At 31.5% G+C, this 19,446-nt stretch overlaps 1 protein-coding gene across 1 annotated transcript in view; it reads right to left on the bottom strand.

The window, feature by feature from the left end:
• Positions 1-19,446, bottom strand: part of ATRNL1 (attractin like 1) — a 1,159,225-nt gene that overhangs the window by 509,232 nt on the left and 630,547 nt on the right. The window contains exon 26 of the mRNA XM_031949462.1: positions 1,755-1,833. Within this exon, the coding sequence (XP_031805322.1) occupies positions 1,755-1,833 (79 nt within the window). The remainder of the gene's footprint in view (positions 1-1,754; positions 1,834-19,446) is intronic.

Here is a 19,446-nt window from a genome sequence, read left to right as displayed (position 1 = left end):
AAGCTATAGTTTTCCTCTGACTAGAACTGTTTTTTAAAATTTTTTTTAAAGTTTTTATTTGCAAAATATGTGCATGATTAATTTTTAACATTCATCCTTGCAAAATCTTGTTCCAAATTTTTCCCTCCCTTCCCCCACCTTCTCCCCAAGATGGCAAGTAATCCAATATATGTTAAATGTGTGCAATTTTTCTATACATATTTCCACAAATATCATGTTGCAGAAGAAAAATCAGATAAAAAAAAATGAGAAAGAAAAGAAAAGAAAATGCAAGCAAGTAACTATAAAAAGAGTAAAATACTATCTAATGATCCATACTCAGTTCCCACAGTTCTCTCCCTGGATGCAGATGGCTCTCTTCATCACAAGACCACTGGAACTGGCCTGACTCATCTCATTGTTTAAGAGAGCCACGTCCATCAGAATTGATCATCATATAATCTTGCTGTTGCCATGTATAATGATCTCTTGTGGTTCTCTGCTCATTTCACTTAGCATCAGTTCTGACGAGCTCTTAAGGAAAAAGTTTACATTATTGATTGTTAAAAGTTATCTAAAGAAAATTCCTATTTAGGTAGTAGTGAGCCTAGGAAACCTCAAAAATCAATCATTACTCTTTGTTTCTGCAATGAATGCTTCTCTTTCCATTCTAAAAATTGCCACTCTAGGTCATAAGAAAAGCCTGAAATATTCTTTTCATCCTAATTAGTCAAAATATACTTTTTCCTTTTGCTAAAAAACAATATTCCTACAACAAAATAATATTTTGACATGGAGATTTGATTGAAATGATTAAATTTGGTTAATTTGACAGAAATCTGTGAATGTGAAAGGTTTCTACCTGATTAAATTATTTTATGCATTACCTCTTATAGAAGGGTCATGACAATACTATGACAGGTAAAATCTCTTTGGTAATCAGAAATTGTAACTCCTTGTACACTGGAAGAAAATTAGAATAAACTTGACAGAAACTTGTTTGAGAACAGAAGTTAAATATAAATTTAGGTTCCTAGTGTTTCATGAAATTTTAAAACATTTATAGGAAAATAATTAGGGAAAACTGAAACTTACTAAAACCATACATTTTATAAAATTGATGGACTTTTTTCCTTTTTTTTCAAAATAAGTAATCACTTTTAAAATTTTAATTTTCACATGCAGATATTTATAAAATTATTATTTTTAAATCTAAAACATAATTGATTAGGATAAATTGAAACCTTTTCATTTTCTAAGAAAATAATTTTATATTTTGAATGACTTATAACAAAACATTTTTTCAAACACATCAATAAGTGTTCTTCATTGAAACTTCAAATGACCTTAAATTAATTACCTAAATTACAGCAGGTTTTTAACATATTGATTGAGAGAGATGACTATCTTGAGATTTGAGTTTAATTTGGAGACAACTGTTTGCCTATAGCAGTGCCAGTATTTAGGTGTGATTTGCTTTTAGTGCTGTTATTTATAAATTCATACAACACAAGAGGAAAAGAAATTATAGGAAAACATGAGAACCAATCATATTAGCAGGTCTAATTTTACTCTTAACTCTAGCTTATAATCTATCACATAATGCAAAATCAATATTGTATTAGGATTCTTTGTTTTACCTAAACACATAAAATTATGCAAATTAGTTCATAAATTAAAAATAATTACACTAATAACAAGTAAAATGTTTGCATTTCTAAATTCATTTTATGAAACATATATGTAACTATTTATAATAGATATGGTTTGGATACCTCTCTCCGTCGAGATGCCCAACAAGTTTGTTTGATCTTCCAGACAACAGCAGCTACCAGTAGGAGGGATAAGAAACAACTAGAAAAAAAGAACAAAGAACAATGTTATAAGCAAAAAATATAATCACAATGTTGAATCAAATAAATAAAAGGAAACATGAACTATTTAAAAGTAACCTCCTTAAACTGAAAATTATTCAACAAAATAAAGATAAATATACAAATCTTAAATGCCATCCAAATATTGTTTTGATCTCTGCTGAAGTTAGAAAATTATCTTCAGGCCAAATATGAATAAGGCTTTTAAACCAGCAGATGAAAAACAGAAGAAAATTAAATTCAGGACTAATATAGTAGCAGAAAAAGATAATCTCCTCTCCTTTTTGTTTTTCATTAAGACCCAAGAGATTTACAAATTAAAACTTAAAACTTTCTTCAATGGGAATAACAAATATAATTTTCCATTTGATTTTTACTGAAATATGATGACCACAAAAAGAATCTTTTACTTTTCATATTATCAGTATTATATTTTACATAGAAAGATAACTGGAAAAAAAGATTGTTATCTTGCTTTGCAAAATAGGATCAATCCTTCCCTAAATATCTTATAATTTTTACCATTTATATTCTATATTTAGAGAAATATAGAAACTTCTGCTCATTTTGAAGAAAACATAAAAATGTGATGTATGGCCCACCTAAACATTTATCCATTTATTCCTTCTTTCAATTATTTAGCAAAGTATCAAATTGCTATTATGGCTTCTATGTGCACTGTATTGGGTGCTCTATATATAGATATAGATATAGACATAGATATATAGCTGAATTTGCAAGTTAGACAAGGATAATTGCAAAGAGCAATCTAAAATATTTTGAGACTGGAGGATAGAGGATGTCTATTTGGGAGCATCTGGAAAGGCTTCCTGGAGGAAGTAACATTTGAAGTGGAATAGGAAGAACAGGTATGATATGAAGGCATGAAAGAGGCATCACAAATATAGGAAAAAGTGCAGAGGTGGCAAAACATGGAATAATTTGGCTAGAGTGTAGGCAATGTGAGGGAAAAGTGTGTCAAAGGAGGATCTAAAAGGAATTTGAAGTAAGATTGAGAATAGTTTTGAATAAATATTTAGAGACTATCTTTCAGGCAACTTAGAGCTATTAAATGCTTGTGAGTAGGGATAAGGCATAATTCAAAAAGTGAAGAAAGTGTAGTCAAAAATAATTTAATCAATCTGAAAAGGATGAGAGTTTTCTTATAACTTTATTTGTATATATAGAAGCAAGGTTTTCCCATTGTGAAAGATCAATACAATTTTTCAAATACAAACCTATTCTTTTAGCTTTTTTTAATTTTAAAAATTTAGAATTTTATTACTTTTCCTTTGTAAAATCTGCATTCTCTCTGGCACTAGTTACTGCCATGTTGGCAAAGAGGGCACTCAGAGGTATTGATTGAATATCAATCAGTTAGTTTGAGCTACTGAGATTTGGGATTTAAAAAAGAAGCAGTGAATAGAGAATACAGGGGCCCAGAAATTGGTGAACAAAGCTTTGGGGAAAAATAGGGAAAAAAAAGAGGAGGACTTGATCTGAGTAAGGAAAAAGAAATTGTAAAAGTGATTTGGAAGGTTTTAGACTTCTGAAAGTCAATGTCTACGCCTTTATTTCTTTCTTGTAACATTCCTAGCACTAACATTTCTAGATTTATGTCAAATAATAAGAAATGGGGAAGGACATAAGGCAGTTCTTGATTTACAACCTTAATTATCAGAAAACCTTCTATGCTTTCCCCATTGAAATTGAGGGTAGCTTTCAGTTTCAGATATATGTTTTGGGGATTAAAATAAGTCAATAAACATTTATTAAGTACCTCCTATGTGCCAGGCACTTTATTATTGTTTATTCTAAATTATAGTCTTTTTTTTTTTTTTTGCTCTGGTTTTATTGAAAATTATTTGCTTTTTTATTCATTTGTGATTTGAACCTTTAGGTTCTCTTTCTTTACTTAGTTTTTCCCTTGTTTAAGTATCAGAGTTATTTTTATATCATAAGAAGAATTTGATAGAATATTTAGTTTCTCAAATTCTGAGAATTATTGCTGCCAATTATGTATCATTCTTTTTTTTTTTTTTTTGAAACTCACTTTTTTTTTTTTGCAAGGTAACTGGAATTAAGTGACTTGCCCAGGGTCACACAGCTGGTAAGTGTTAAGTGTCTTAGGCTGGATTTGAACTCAGCTCCTCCTTACTTCAAGGCTGTTGCTTTATCCAATGTGCATCTGGCTGCCCCAATATCAGTCATTCTTTAAGTGCTTGAAAGAATTCATTAATAACTTAACATAGAAAAGATTACATAATAAAACAGGAGAGAGAGTACTGGATTCAGGAGTTAGAAAAATTTGAGTTCAAATCTTGCCTCTGATATTTATTAGTTGCATTACCTGGGTAATTTACTTCACCTTTTTCATCTTCAATTTCCTCATATGTAAAATGAAGACAATAATAGCTAGATCAGAGTTACTGTGAGGATCAATTCATACAACACGCAAAGTAACTTCAAATAATTAAGTAGTTATATAAATGCTAGCCATATACTATCATTATTTAGTACATAAAAAGTTTAGCACTGATATTGTTTTATTGTCTACATTTTCTTCTGGTGTTATTTGATTACCCTGCTTATTTTACTTGATTGTAATTTTTTATTTTTGCTTTGTTTGATAGCATAATTGAAATCTCCTTTTGGGGCATAATGGATGCATTGTCAATTTTGTTCCAGTCTCCTATTTTGATTCTCTAGGCTCTATATTTTTTAGAAATGTTTCTTGCCAACACTATATTTCGAAATTTTGTTTTCTCAGGCATTATGCCAGTCTAATTTGTTCCTTGTAGCCTTTTCTGCAAAATTAGCAGACCTTCTGATTTGTTACATTCTTCTGAAAACTAAGGTTCAGGATCATTTTGTTTTTAAGGTCAGTGGTGTTTTTTTAAATGCACAAAATTTATATGCTATTTTTCAAGTACTTTCCTTTACCATCTATTTTTCTTTTTTTTTTTTTTTTTTTTGGCTGAGGCAATTGGGGTTAAGTGATTTGACCAGGGTCACACAGCTAAGAAGTATTAAGTGTCTGAGGCCAAACTTGAACTCAGGTCCTCCTGAATTCAGGGTTGGTACTGTATCCATGCCACCTATCTGCACCTACTATCTCTTCTAACAAAAATTCTTCCATTTTTATATTTTATATATTTTTTATATTTCTTTTAATTTTTATTTTCCAAATGAGTTATTTTTGATCTTCTCATTCTCTCTTCCCCCCCCCCTCTCTCTCTCATTCTGTCTCTATTTCTATTTTTCTCTATCTTTGTATCTCCGTCTATCTTTTTGTCTCTATCTGTTTCTCTCAGCCTTTAATTGTTTGGAGATGTCCATAATGTCTTTTGTCTCTCAAGTACCCTGCTGCATATGTATGTATATGTATGTATGTATGTCTATATACGTGAATATTCAAATTTGTAGTATATGTGGGTTATGTGTATATTGTATGAATGTAGGTATGGGAGGAGAGACACAGAGAGAGAGCTAGAGAGTTCCTTTAATTTAAATTAATATTTAAATAAGTCTACAAAAATGTGAAAGAAATATAGCCTTTAAAATTCAATAATACATACTACAGAGTATTAGAAGTACATATTAGAAATACATATTATTAGTATATTATGCCAAAGTTCCCTTTTAATGTTATGACCCAGTTTCTCCAATTGTCCTATTTAGTTATTCTGCCTTAGGTTATAATCTTTCCCTCTTAATGTTTGATATAAAAGTTTTATAGACATTCCTTCTTAATGTCTGACAAGATAAAGATTTATCCATTTTAGATGTCATTAGAATATCAGTCACCTCAAACTGCAACCATTCCCAATAAGATCTGGAGTGAAACAAGGTCGCCCACTATCACCATTACTATTTAATATTGTATTAGAAACACTAGCTTTGGCAATAAGAGCTGAGAAAGAGATTAAAGGAATAAGAATAGGCAATGAGGAAACCAAATTATCACTCTTTGCCGACGATATGATGGTATACTTAGAGAACCCCAGAGATTCTACTAAAAAGTTATTAGAAATAATCCACAACTTTAGCAAAGTTGCTGGTTATAAAATAAACCCACATAAGTCATCAGCATTCTTATATATCACTAACAAAATCCAACAGTCAGAGTTACAAAGAGAAATTACATTTAAAGTAACTACTGATAATATAAAATATTTAGGAATCTATCTGCCAAGGGAAAATCAGAAACTTTATGAGCAAAATTACAGACCACTTTTCACACAAATTAAGTCTGATCTAACCAACTGGAAAAATATTAAATGCTCTTGGATAGGGCGAGCAAATATAATAAAGATGACAATATTACCTAAACTAATCTATTTATTTAGCGCTATACCAATCAGACTCCCAAAAAACTATTTTAATAACCTAGGAAAAATAACAACAAAATTCATATGGAAAAACTAAAGGTCAAGAATTTCAAGGGAATTAATGGAAAAAAAAAATCAAATGAAGGTGGCTTAGCTGTAACAGATCTAAAATTATATTATAGAGCAGCAGTTACCAAAACCATTTGGTATTGGCTAAGGAATAGATTAGTTGATCAGTGGAATAGGTTAGGTTCAAGGGATAAAACAGTCAACAAATATAGCAACCTAGTCTTTGACAAACCCAAAGACCCCAGCTTTTGGGATAAGAACTCATTGTTTGATAAAAATTGCTGGGAAAATTGGAAACTAATATGGCAGAAACTAGGCATTGATCCACACTTAACACCATACACCAAGATAAGGTCAAAATGGGTTCATGACCAAGGCATAAAGAATGAAATTATTAATAAATTAGAGGAAGACAGGATAGTTTACCTCTCAGACCTGTGGAAGGGGAAGGACTTTATGACCAAAGAAGAATTAGAGACCATTACTGATCACAAAATAGAAAATTTCGATTATACCAAACTGAAAAGTTTTTGTACAAACAAAATTAATGCAGACAAGATTAGAAGGGAAGCAATAAACTGGAAAAATATTTTTACAGTCAAAGGTCCTGATAAAGGCCTCATTTCCAAAATATATAGAGAATTAACTCTAATTCATAAAAAATCAAGCCATTCTCCAATTGAAAAATGATCAAAGGATATGAACAGACAATTCTCAGATGAAGAAATTGAAACTATTTCTAGTCATATGAAAAGATCCTCCAAGTCATTATTAATCAGAGAAATGCAAATTAAGACAACTCTAAGATACCACTACACACCTGTCAGATTGGCTAAGATGACAGGAAAAAATAATGATGATTGTTGGAGGGGATGCAGGAAAACTGGGACATTGATGCATTGTTGGTGGAGTTGTGAACGAATCCAACCATTCTGGAGAGTAGTTTGGAACTATGCTCAAAAAGTTATCAAACTGTGCATACCCTTTGATCCAGCAGTGTTACTACTGGGATTATACCCCAAAGAGATCATAAAGAAGGGAAAGGGACCTGTATGTGCCAAAATGTTTGTGGCAGCCCTTTTTGTAGTGGCTAGAAACTGGAAACTGAATGGATGCTCATCAGTTGGAGAATGGCTGAATAAATTGTGGTATATGAATATAATGGAATATTATTGTTCTGTAAGAAATGACCAACAGGATGATTTCAGAAAGGCCTGGAGAGACTTACACGAACTGATGCTGAGTGAAATGAGCAGGACCAGGAGATCATTATATACTTCAAAAACAATACTATATGATGACCAGTTCTGATGGACCTGGCCATCCTCAGCAATGAGATCAACCAAATCATTTCCAATGGAGCAGTAATGAACTGAACCAGCTACGCCCAGAGAAAGAACTATGGGTGATGACTAAAAACCATTACATTGAATTCCCAATCCCTATATTTATGCCCACCCGCATTTTTGATTTCCTTCACAAGCTAATTGTACAATATTTCAGAGTCTGATTCTTTTTGTACAGCAAAATAATGGTTTGGTCATGTATACTTATTGTGCATCTAATTTATATTTTAATATATTTAACATCTACTGGTCATCCTGCCATCTGGGGGAGGAGGTGGGGGGTAAGAGGTGAAAAATTGGAACAAGAGGTTTGGCAATTGTTAATGCTGTAAAGTTACCCATGCATATAACCTGTAAATAAAAGGCTATTAAATAAAAATAAATAAATAAAAAAGAATATCAGTCACCTCCCTCCATTAGGTTATCCCTACCTAGGTACCTCCATTATGTCATTATTCTTGTTATTCTATAAAAAGCTTGCTGTCCCGATACTCGGAGCTAGACTCTTTGAGATGATAGTCTTGGCTAGCCCTGGGATCAACCATGGATCCATTGGTCCCAGTATTTCTCTCCATTTAATAAACTATTGAACTGGTCTCTAATCTCTTGTCTTGCTCAGTTTCTTCAGCATTACAAGTAGAGAACAATCCTCTAGACCCAGAATCTAGTTTGAATAAAAACTTGAGGTTGACTTCCATATATCTCTATATCAAAAGGTAAAGTATGAAAATGAAACTGATTTCTGATTTTATTTGATGTCTTAGTGGAAAAGATTTCTCTTTTGAACCATTCTGGAGATTTTGCTGATATTCCATGGTTTTTGGGAATCCTTACAATTCTTTTTCCTTGGAATTTTTTATTTTTTTTTTCATTGTATAATTTTTGTTCGTTTTGTTTTAGCTTTTTCTAACCTTTCTTCCTTTAATTTAATGTACACTTTTATTTCCTTTATTGTGTTTTTACTAAGATATTCTCTTTTTGACTTTATGATATTTTAGCTCTTTGCTTTTATATATTCCTTTTCATTTGTTTCTGATTTCCTCCTTACTCTTTGATTCTTCTTCATTTCACTGCTATACAAATTCCCAAATCTTACTATCCTCAATGTTTTCACATTGAGAAATATGTAAGCCCATACCTCCAGCAAGTCACCTAAATCTGCTTCTCTCATTTCCTTATCTGAAAAAATAACCTGGGAAAGGAAATGGTAAGCCACTTCAACATCTTTGCCAAGAAAACCCCAAATGGGGTCATGAAGAGTCAGACAACACTGAACAGAAGACTGGACACTGATGAATTTCCAGGATCCTTCTGTGTTTATTATTTTAATTTTAAAATCCATATTTCTTTCATCAACATTTTTTGAAGGCCCATTAAAAACTTAACTGTGATTTAAGGGTTGCTGTGAAAAATAACATGAGCTTTCATTGTCTTTTTCTGGATGTATTTTATTCAAATTTTACAGTGCTTTTTAATGGTTTCTGGATTCAGATCATTTTAAGGATGAGTTTTTTGTAGTTTCTGAAATTAAAAAATAGTAGTACTGGGCAAAGCTGAAGTATTAAACATACTTCAGAATAGTTTACCATGTAGAAATCAAAGGAAATAAATGAACACCTGGAGGGAAAAGGAAGTGCTGTTGAGAATCACTAAGATGGAGAGGTACATATTTCAATATTTTTAACACTTCTGAAATGTTTATTGTTAAAATGTTCAAATATAGAAGCACACTATTGATTAAATAGTTCCATTGAGGGGTGAAAAACGCCACAACATTCCATAAAATTAACAATAAAAGGATAAATGCTACATTCTAGCAAATGTTTTTGGTGACAAAGAAATATCCTCTGGTGGCAATCTAGTGGATGAATGCAAAGGGAGATAATATTGTTGCTATTTTAAGCCAATTTAAGGTTAACTGATCATGAGTATCAAGACCAGAATACATATTTCTATGAAGTATTATTTAAAGCTGTTTAGTGACTGTTAATTTTCCATTTCTCTGAAAAGGTTAGAAACTAGGGAATTGTGTTCGAAATGTTTTAAAAAGAAAGTAATGATGTCCTTCTCATAACCTGATATTCTAATATATAATATTTTCAAGCAAATTTTTAACAAATTTTGTATTTTTTTTCCTTCCCAAGAAAAGAATTTACAATTTAATTATCTTGTCAGCAAAATGTATATTTTACATTTCATTTGTGAATATTTAAGTTATATTGAAAATTATTTGGGTGCTAGCTATGATTTTGAACCAAGTGTTTAGTTTACAAAATATTGCAGAACCAAATGTTTAGTTTACAAAATATTGCACTATTCTCTGGCTAGAAGGAAAGATGATAAAGTACAGAGAAGATGACATGGAAGAAAGGGTGTTATACAGATTAGATTTTATTCTCATTCCAATGTGAAATCTTGGATAAATTACTTAACCTCCTTAGGCCAAAATTTCCTCATCAATAGAATAAGACTGGATCATTAATTCAGCACCCACTTATGCACCTACCCATCCACCCATCCATTCATCCATCCATCTGTCCCCATCTATTCATCCATCCCATCCATTGATTCATTTGGCAAAAAAGTGTTGAGTACCTACTAGTTGCACAGCACTATGTTAGGTATCATGGAAGAAAGCAAGTTAGGAAAGACAAAGTCTTTACTAACATAAAATCTACAATTTTGGGAAAAGACAATGTCACAACTAACTATAATGTACAATATTTCTTGATAAATACCTTAGAATTGTCAAAAAATGGATATAAAGTCCAAAGAAGGAAACTTTTACATAGTTGGGAATTAAAGAAAGAAAGCTTCATGGAGAAAGTGGTATTTGAGGTGATTTTTAAATGACACAGGAAATTTGATAGGCAAAGCGAGCAGGAAAATATTTCAAGAATAAGAAATGATCTAACAAACGTATAGAAATAGAAGAACATGGTATGTGGTTAAAAGAAAAAAGAAAAGCAGAAAGTAGTCTGGTGTGAATAGAGCACAGAGTATAAGGAAAGGGGTAAAATGAAGCAAGAAAAGCAAGATACATTGGGAAAGGATCATTAGGGTCAGACAAAGAAATCTGCATAATGTTAATGAGATGATAAGAAATCATTAAACATTTCTAAGTAGAGGAGAGACATGACCACATTTATATGTAAGAATTATGTGATCTCTGGGGCAGCTAGATGGGGGAGTGGATAGAGCACTAGCCCTGAACTTAGGAGGACCTGAGTTTAAATATGACTTCAGACACTTACTTCCTGTCTGTGTGACCCTGGACAAGACACAAACCCATATGCCTCAGGGAAAAAAAAAAGAATTATATGATTTCTTGAAACTTTTCTACATCTAACATTCTCTAATTCCTTTCCAACACAATCATGATGTCTTCCACCACTGGTTTGTCTTCTGCCTAAAATGCATCATTTGCTACACATTGCTTTGAAATATTAAGCTCCTTTAATATTCAAATATCCCCAAGAGACATAACAATTTTAGGTAATTCCATTCATTCATTCCACCACAAGTTATCTCTGCAATGGCTGGTTAAAAATATCATTAAGTAAATTAGAATTTTGGTAGAGGGAAAAAGAAAGAGAAAAAATAATGTTTTTGGATTAGGAAGCACTGTCTAGAACAAGTAGCAAAGGTGTTTTTTCCTAATAATGACAAAGAAAGAAAGGTGAGAAAGAAAACTCATACATTAAAATGATACTTTAAAGTGAAATATAAAACATTATCTCTATTTTATAACAGAAGTGAAATTGAAAAAAGTTAAATGGCTTTCCAATAATCATATCATATAAAATATAGGAGCCTGTGCTGAGTAGAGGAGGGAAATGATATATTCATAAATGAAGGACATGTAAAAACAAAAGACATCAATGAAATTTAAAAAATAATAATAATAGCTACATTTATGTAGCACACACTCGTGCCAGGAATTGTCCTAAGTAATTTTACAATTATTATCTCATGTGATTGTTACAACTACAGAGGTAGGTGCTATTATTATTCTCATTTGCAGATGAGGAAACTGAGGCAAAGATTAAGTGACTTGTCCAAGATCAAACAACTAGTAAATGTTTGAAGTTAGATTTTAACTCTTCCTGAATCCAAGTCCAGATTTTTATCCACACAGCTGACTATCCAATAATTCCCTACACCTGCCTCCCTTCCCAAATGTCATCTGTCTCAATAAAAAAATATTATTTATTAATAATAATTCCAGCTAACATTTATACAGTACTTACTATGTACCAAAAACTATGCTAAATACTTTTACAATTATTATCAGTCATACACATTTATTAAGTACTCTTTATGTATCAGGCACTGTGCTTTGAACATTACAAAATTTATCTCAAGAAAAGATACTTCAACAATCTTGAAAGTTAAATGCTATTATTATTATTATTATTATTTTATATATGAGGGAACTGAGGCAAACAGAGCTTAAGTAAATTGCCTAGGGTTACTCTACTGGTAAGAGTTTGAGATAACATTTAAACTCAGGTCTCCCTGATGTGGCCTGGTGCTCTGTTTTACCATCTCTTTTTAATGGGAAAAAAGTTTGTATTTGAATATAGATCTCTTAACTCAAAGTCCAGTTTTCTTTCTACTATACCATCTTACTGAACTTACACTTAAAGATAAAATTAATGTATATCATAATTTTCTATCATATTAACCTTGACTAAGTAGTGTTTTATTTTTTCTGTAGGACAGGGGCACTGCTGTCAAACTTAGAATGTTCCTAGAATAGCTAACCTAGACCCAAGGAACCTGTTCATTATAATTCACTTAAAACTATATTTCATGAGCCTTGACAGAGGGATTTGCTTTATCTTTAGTCACCCCAAAAAAAAACACAATTAGTGAAAATTAATGAATTATAATAAGAAAAGTTGCAACAGAGTGTTCCTCATGCAATTCTAGAGCTCAGGCTATTACCATTAATGGAGAGAATAGGTGACCATAGAAATTACACATGAGGAAGAATTACATGCACGGGGACACATATGACCAGGAAATATACAAAGGGTCTCTCATGTTTCTGATGTATGTACTTTGTGCTATCAATGCACTATTCACGAAGGGCCTATTCCCCAGGGGATATAGAATCTCCAATGAGCTCATTATTCTGCTTCTCCTTTTTAGTCTTAAGGTGACTATCAGGGAAATATTGTCAGCTTGAATTTTTCCCCAGCATCTGTAACATCAGTCAATAAGCATTGATTATATTATAAATATTGTATAAAGAACTAGGATACAAATACAAAAATACAAAAAAAAAAAAAACTGTTCACAAGGAGTTTAAGGGAAGGAGGAAGGTGTGAATGACACACAGAAAGAAGTTGAAAAGTAGAAGGAAGGAGGAGAGAAGGTTCCTGGGGCAAAAGGCATGATGGAAAATTCTAAAGGAATATAGCCAGGTGGAAAATAAAAATGATAACTGGTCTGGAAAGTCTTTGATAGAAGGTTAAAAGGAGCTCCCTGCTCAGCTCTATAATCAAAGAGTTTCCAGAGGCATAGGGGACTGATAATGAATTCTAGAGCTGATGTAATCTTGCAGGAAGAAGAAATTCCTAAGACATAATGTTGAAATCCAAAGGAGTACATCCAAGAAAAGTGAAGATCAAGTATTCTGGGTGTTTTGCTGGGCTGATCTCACTGGTTTTATGGTAGATGGAGGTTGTCTTCCACTGGCCTTCGTGTCATAAGCTAAATGCTAGCAGTCTCTGCCGAACTCTCTACTATCTGCTTCAAAGTTCATTTCTTTAGAGTAACCTGCTAGCTATCTCAACTCTGCCTTTTTTAAGGTGGAGTGGCTAAAATCTTACCCTAATATAAGTAATCTAGCAACTCTTTAGATACAGTTGCTACATTCTACCAAAAAAATCAGATACAAGGTCTCCTATGTTTGAGTAGAGATTAAAATCTTCTGTTGTTCATAATTACATAAATTAGCAATAAACATTACTAAAATCTTTTTTGAGGCTAAGCAATGTAATCAAATTTAAATCAAAACAAAAGGTAAACTAAGATTATAAAGTTACAGGTCTCTCTCTCCTTGGCCAAATTTCTGTCTATATTATACTTGTTAGCAGCAAAGACTATGCTTTCCTTCTGAATTTTGGCGAGCAAAATCCCTACTTTCCTTTTTCCCCACACTTTTTATTTTACTGAAATGAGTACTTCCTTCAAAGATACAGATGGGAATCCAATCCATGCCTTTTAATCTGTGAGACTTTTGCCTATGCCTCTGAATAAATTCTCTACAGGGAACCCATTGTATAAGTTGTGGATTTGTTGGGGGAGAGAGGTAGGGCTTTTGCTTCATCCTAATATCACATGATATACCAATATACCAAACTGGTTAAACATATGTTAGCCCTTAGTGTTACTAATAAGAAGCTCAGAGAGAATAAAATTTCATTTCTAGAAATGGCTATCCATTGGGGAATAGCTTAATAAGTTGTGAAATGTAATTTTATGGAATACTATTTTTCTGTAAGAAATAATGAATAGGATAGTTTTTAGAAAAATATAGGAAGATCTGTATTAAGTGAATCAAAGTGAAGGGAACAGATCAAGAAGAAGAGAAAAAGGGTCACAGAACCAAGCTGAAGGAATAATTCAGGAACTCAACAGAAGTCTCCCAAATTTATCTTTGAACAATTATAGAAGTATTGCCCCAAAACAAATTCTAGAGGGGCAGGGATGGGAGTGGGGAATATTTTTCTTGCCTAAGACAACTTATAAATCAACAGGAAAAGTGTGTCTCACTTGGGAAAAAGAGGAATGCAATGCAAAGCAGGCATCATCCAGAAGTAGATATGTACCAGGAAGATAGTAGTAAGTCCCCAAACCCAGATATAATTCATCTAGAAGTGTTTCATAATTGTGGTGCTGTAATGTCCCATGGCCCCATCCAATAGGTCAGCAGTGAGACCTCATGGTGCAGCATCGCAACAACAAGGTTCCAGGAAACTTGAGGCAGTACTCCCTCCAAACTAGAAGCACCACACAAACTCAAAAGTCACAAAATAGGCTAGAAAATTAGCAAAAAATAAAACAAGAACCTCAGAAAGTTACTGTGCTGACAGGAAAAATCACAATGCAATCTTAGAAATGGAAAATACTCTCCAAACACCTACATATAAAGCTATAAAGAAAATTTAAATTTGTCTCAGACTTAACAAGAACTCCTAAAAGTATTAGAAAAGGATTTTAAAAATCAAATAAAAAGGAAAAGAAAAGTTGGGAACATCACTGAGAGTGAGGCAAGAGAATCATGAAAAAATGCTCATCAACTTAGTAGAGGGGGTAAAAAAAAAACAGGAAAAGATGTTAAAAAATTGAAAAAAATGATTTTAAAAATAGAATTGTCTAGATGGAAAAAGGAGGTCCAAAAATGCACTGAAAACAACAATGACCTAAAAAGTAGAGTTTTTCAAATTAAAACAGAGGTACAAACACTCATTGAAGAAAATAATTCCTTAAAAATGAGAATCTGGCAAGTGAAAGCTCATGGCCCTGTGAAACAGTTAGTAATAATAAAATAAAATAAAAAATGAAAGAAATATGAAAAACCTAATTTGAAAAACAACTAAATTGGAAAATAGATGCATAAGACATAATTTAAGAATTATTGGAGTACTGCCATTTAGGGGAGGGGATGGGAAGAAGGAGGGCAAAAATTGGAACAAAGGGTTTGGCAATTGTCAATGCTGTAGAATTATCCATGCATATAACTTGTAAATAAAAAGCTATTAAAAATTAAAAAAAAAAGAAAAAAAAGAATTATTGGAGTAACTGGGGAAAAAAAAGAGCTCGGGTATTGTATTTCAAGAAAACATATTTTATATTTCCTGCCATTCATTCTCTCGACGTTTTTGATTTTTTGTTCTTCCAGATGAATTCTGTTATTGTTTTCTTAATCTACAAAATAATTTTCGTAGATTGGTATGACACTAAAAAAGTAATTTAGATAGAATTGGAATTTTTTGTAGATTAACTCAGTCTGCCCATGAATAAAAAATATATTTTTTTCCTATTTGTTTCAATCTGGTTTTATTTGTGTGAAAAGTGTTTTGTAATTGTGTTCATATAGTTCCTGTTTTTGTCTTGGCTGGTAGTCCCAAGTACTTTATATTGTCTGTAGTTATTTTAATGGAATTTTTCTGTCTCTTGCTGATGGATATTCTTGATGACATATAGAAATGCTGATGATTTAGGTGGGTTTATATTATATTATGTAACTTCACTAATTAATTGTCTCAAGTAGTTTTTTAGTTGATTCTCTGGGATTCTCTAAGTATAACATTATATCATCTGGAAAGAGTGATAGCTTTGTTTTTTCATTGCCTATTCTAATTCCTTTGATTTCTTTTCCTTTTCTTATTACTATAGCTACCATTTCTAGTATGATATTGAATAATAATGGTGCTTAACAGGCATCCTTGATTCACACCTGATATTACAGGGGATGCTTCTAGTTTATCTCTATTACATAAAGTATTTGCTAATGGTTTTAGATATATATATATATATATATATATATATATATATACTGCTTATCATTTTAAGGAAAACTTCATTTATTCCTACATTTGCTAATGTTTTAAATAGGAATGAGCATTCTATTTTGTCAAAGCTTTTCTGCATCTATTGAGATGATCATATGATTTCTATTAGTTAAATTATTGATATGGTCAATTATGTTAATAGTTTTCCAGCTGTAAACCAGCTGTACAAGCCTGGTATAAATCCCACATGGTCACAATGTATTATCCTGGTGATAATATCCAGTAATCTCTTTGATAATATTTATATAATTTTTTCATCAATATTCACTGGAAAAATTGTTCTATAATTTTCTTTCTCTGTTATCATTCTTCTTGGTCTTGGTATCAATATCACATTTGTATAATAAAATGAATTTGGTAGTACTCCACCTATTTTTCCAAATAGTTTATACACTATTGGAAATAATTGTTCTTTAAATGTTTGGTAGAAATGATGAATAAAGTGATTTTTAAAAGGTCTGGAAAGATTTATCTGATGCTGAGTGAAACAAATAGAAACAGGAATACATTGTACACAGTGACAGCAAGACTGTTAAAAGATCAACTATGAAATATTTGGTTCTTCTCAGCAATTCAATGATCCAAGGTAATACCAATAAATTTTGAATAGAAAACACCATCTCCATCCTGAGAGAGAACTATAGAGACTGAATATAAATCAACACATGCTATGTTCACTTTCTTTTTTCATTTTTGTATTTTTTTTCTCTCATGTTTTTCTCCTCTTTGTTCTGATTTTTCTCCTAAAGAAATATTATTTAAAAAATTAATGAACATGAGAAGCCAGAAAAAGAAAGCAATAAAAATAATAAATACATTCTATCTAAAATCAAATTTAAAAAATGTTTGGTAAAATTCACTTCTATATCCATCTGTCCTTGGAGATATTTTTCTTAGAGTGTTCACTGATGGCTTGTTCAATGGCTTTTTCTAAAATGGGCTTAAATATTCCATTTCTTTTGTTAATTTTGTCAATTTTCATTTTTGTAACCATTCATTCATTTCATTTAGATTGTCAGATTTATTCACATACAATTGGATAAAATAACTCCTAATTGTTGCTTTAATTTTCTCTTCATTGGTGGTTAATTTATCTTTTTCATTTTTCATACTTTTAATTTGATTTTCTTCTTTCTTTTTTTAAATAAAGTTAACCAAATATTCATCTTTTTTATTATTTCCCCTATAAAACTGGTTTCTAATTTTCTTTATAAATTTGATAGTTTTCTTACTTTCAATTTTATTACTCTTTCTTTTGATTTTCAGATTTCTAACTTGGTTCTTGAGTGCATTTTTTTCCTCAATAGTATTTTATTTTTCCAGTTATACATAAATATAGTTTTCTTTTATTTATTTATTTTTTATAAATATAGTTTTCAACATTCATTTCTGTCAAGTTTTTAGTTCCAAATTTTTCCTCCCTTGCCTACTTGCCTTTTCCCTCCCTAAGACAATAAGCAATCTGACATAGATTACACAAGTACAATAATTTTACACATATTTCCATAATTGTCATGTTGTGAAAAATCAGAACAAAAGGGGAAAAATGAGAAAGAAGGAAGAAACAAACAAAAAGTGACAATAGTATGCTTCAATCCTCATTCAGTCTCCATAGTTCTTTCTCTGCAGATGCCATTTTGTATCCCAAGTCTATTGGAATTGTCTTGGATCACCACATTGCTGAGAAGATCTATCTATCACAGTGAAATATTACATAATCTTGCTATTACTGTGTACAATGTTCTCCTGACTCTTCTCACTTTACTCAGCATTAATCGTGCAAGTCTTTCCAGGCTTTTCTGAAATCATGTTTGTATTCTCTAAGAGAACAATAATATTCCATTACATTCATATACTATAACTTATTCAGCCATTCCCCAATTGATGGGCATCCAAAAAGAGCTGCTACAAACATTTTCTACATGTGGCTACTTTCCCCTTTGTTAATTGGGGATTTTAAATTTGTTCTTTTTCTAGCCTTTTTAGTTAGATACCTAATTCATTGATTTCAGTTTTCTCTATTTTATTCATGTAAGCATTGAGAGAGATAAAATTTCCCCTAAGAATGCTTTGGTTCCCTCCCATAAGTTTTTGTATAGTTTATCATAATTGTCCTATTAAGATGAAACTGTTGATTGTTTCTGTGACTTGTTTGATCCAGGTATTCTTTAGGATTAGATTATTTAATTTCCAAATAGTTTTTAGTTTATCTATCTGTGGCTTTTTATTACAAGTAATTTTTATTGCATCATTAACTGAGAAAGCTTTTCTGCATCTGATTATGAGATTTTAAAATTCTGTAACACATGGTCTTTTTTTGTATTTGTGCCATGAATTGCTGAAAAAAAGGATATATTCTATTCTATGCCCATTCATTTTTCTCCAGAGATCCATCATATCTCATTTTTCTAAAATTCTATTCACCTTCGTAACTTCTTTTCTGTTTATTTTGTAATTGGATTTATCTAGTTCTCTCCACTAGTATAGTTTTGGCATCTATTGTTGCCTGACACTCACCTAACTTCATTTAAGAATACAGATACTAGTTGACGTATATTGTTCAGTACTGATTTTACTTCGTTGCCCATGGTACCTTTTAAAGATGTAACTTCTTTCTTTATCTACTTTAATTATCTTGATCTAGTTTTGCTTTTGCTTTGTCTTAGATCAGGATCGCTACTGCTGCTTTTTAAAAACTTCATCTGAAATATAATAGATTCTGTTGTAGCCTTTTACCTTTACTCTGTGTATATATCTCTACTTCAAATTTATTTATTTTAAACAAAATATTGTAGGATTCTGTTTTTTAAATCACTCTGCTATTAATTTTCATTTTATGGGAAAGTTCATCCCATTCATATTCATAGTTATAATTACTATGTATTTCCATCCATCCTATTTCCCTTCCCCTTCATTTATAATTTTCTCTCTTCTTCCACCCTGTCCCTCCTTACCAGTATTTTGCTTCTGACTACTACCTCCCTCAATATGCTCTCCATTTTATCAGCCCCTCTTGTTCTTTTCTCCCTTTATATACTATTATGTTGTGCTCCCTTCTATTAGCTCTCCTTTTCAACTTTCTTCTCCTTTCCCCTCCTACTTCCCTATAGAGTAAGATACATTTCTATACCTAGCTAAGTACATGTTACTTATTCTTTGAGTCAAATCTGACGAGAGTAAGGTTCAAAAAATGTTCACCACCCCTTTCCCCCCCTCTACTTTAATAGCTATTTGTTTTGTTTTGTTTATGGTACCTCAT

The sequence above is a fragment of the Sarcophilus harrisii genome, chromosome 2 (assembly GCF_902635505.1).
Source record: "Sarcophilus harrisii chromosome 2, mSarHar1.11, whole genome shotgun sequence".
NCBI lineage: Eukaryota > Metazoa > Chordata > Mammalia > Dasyuromorphia > Dasyuridae > Sarcophilus > Sarcophilus harrisii.
The sequence above is the reverse complement of the archived record's forward strand: the minus strand, read 5'-3'. Positions and strand labels throughout refer to the sequence as shown.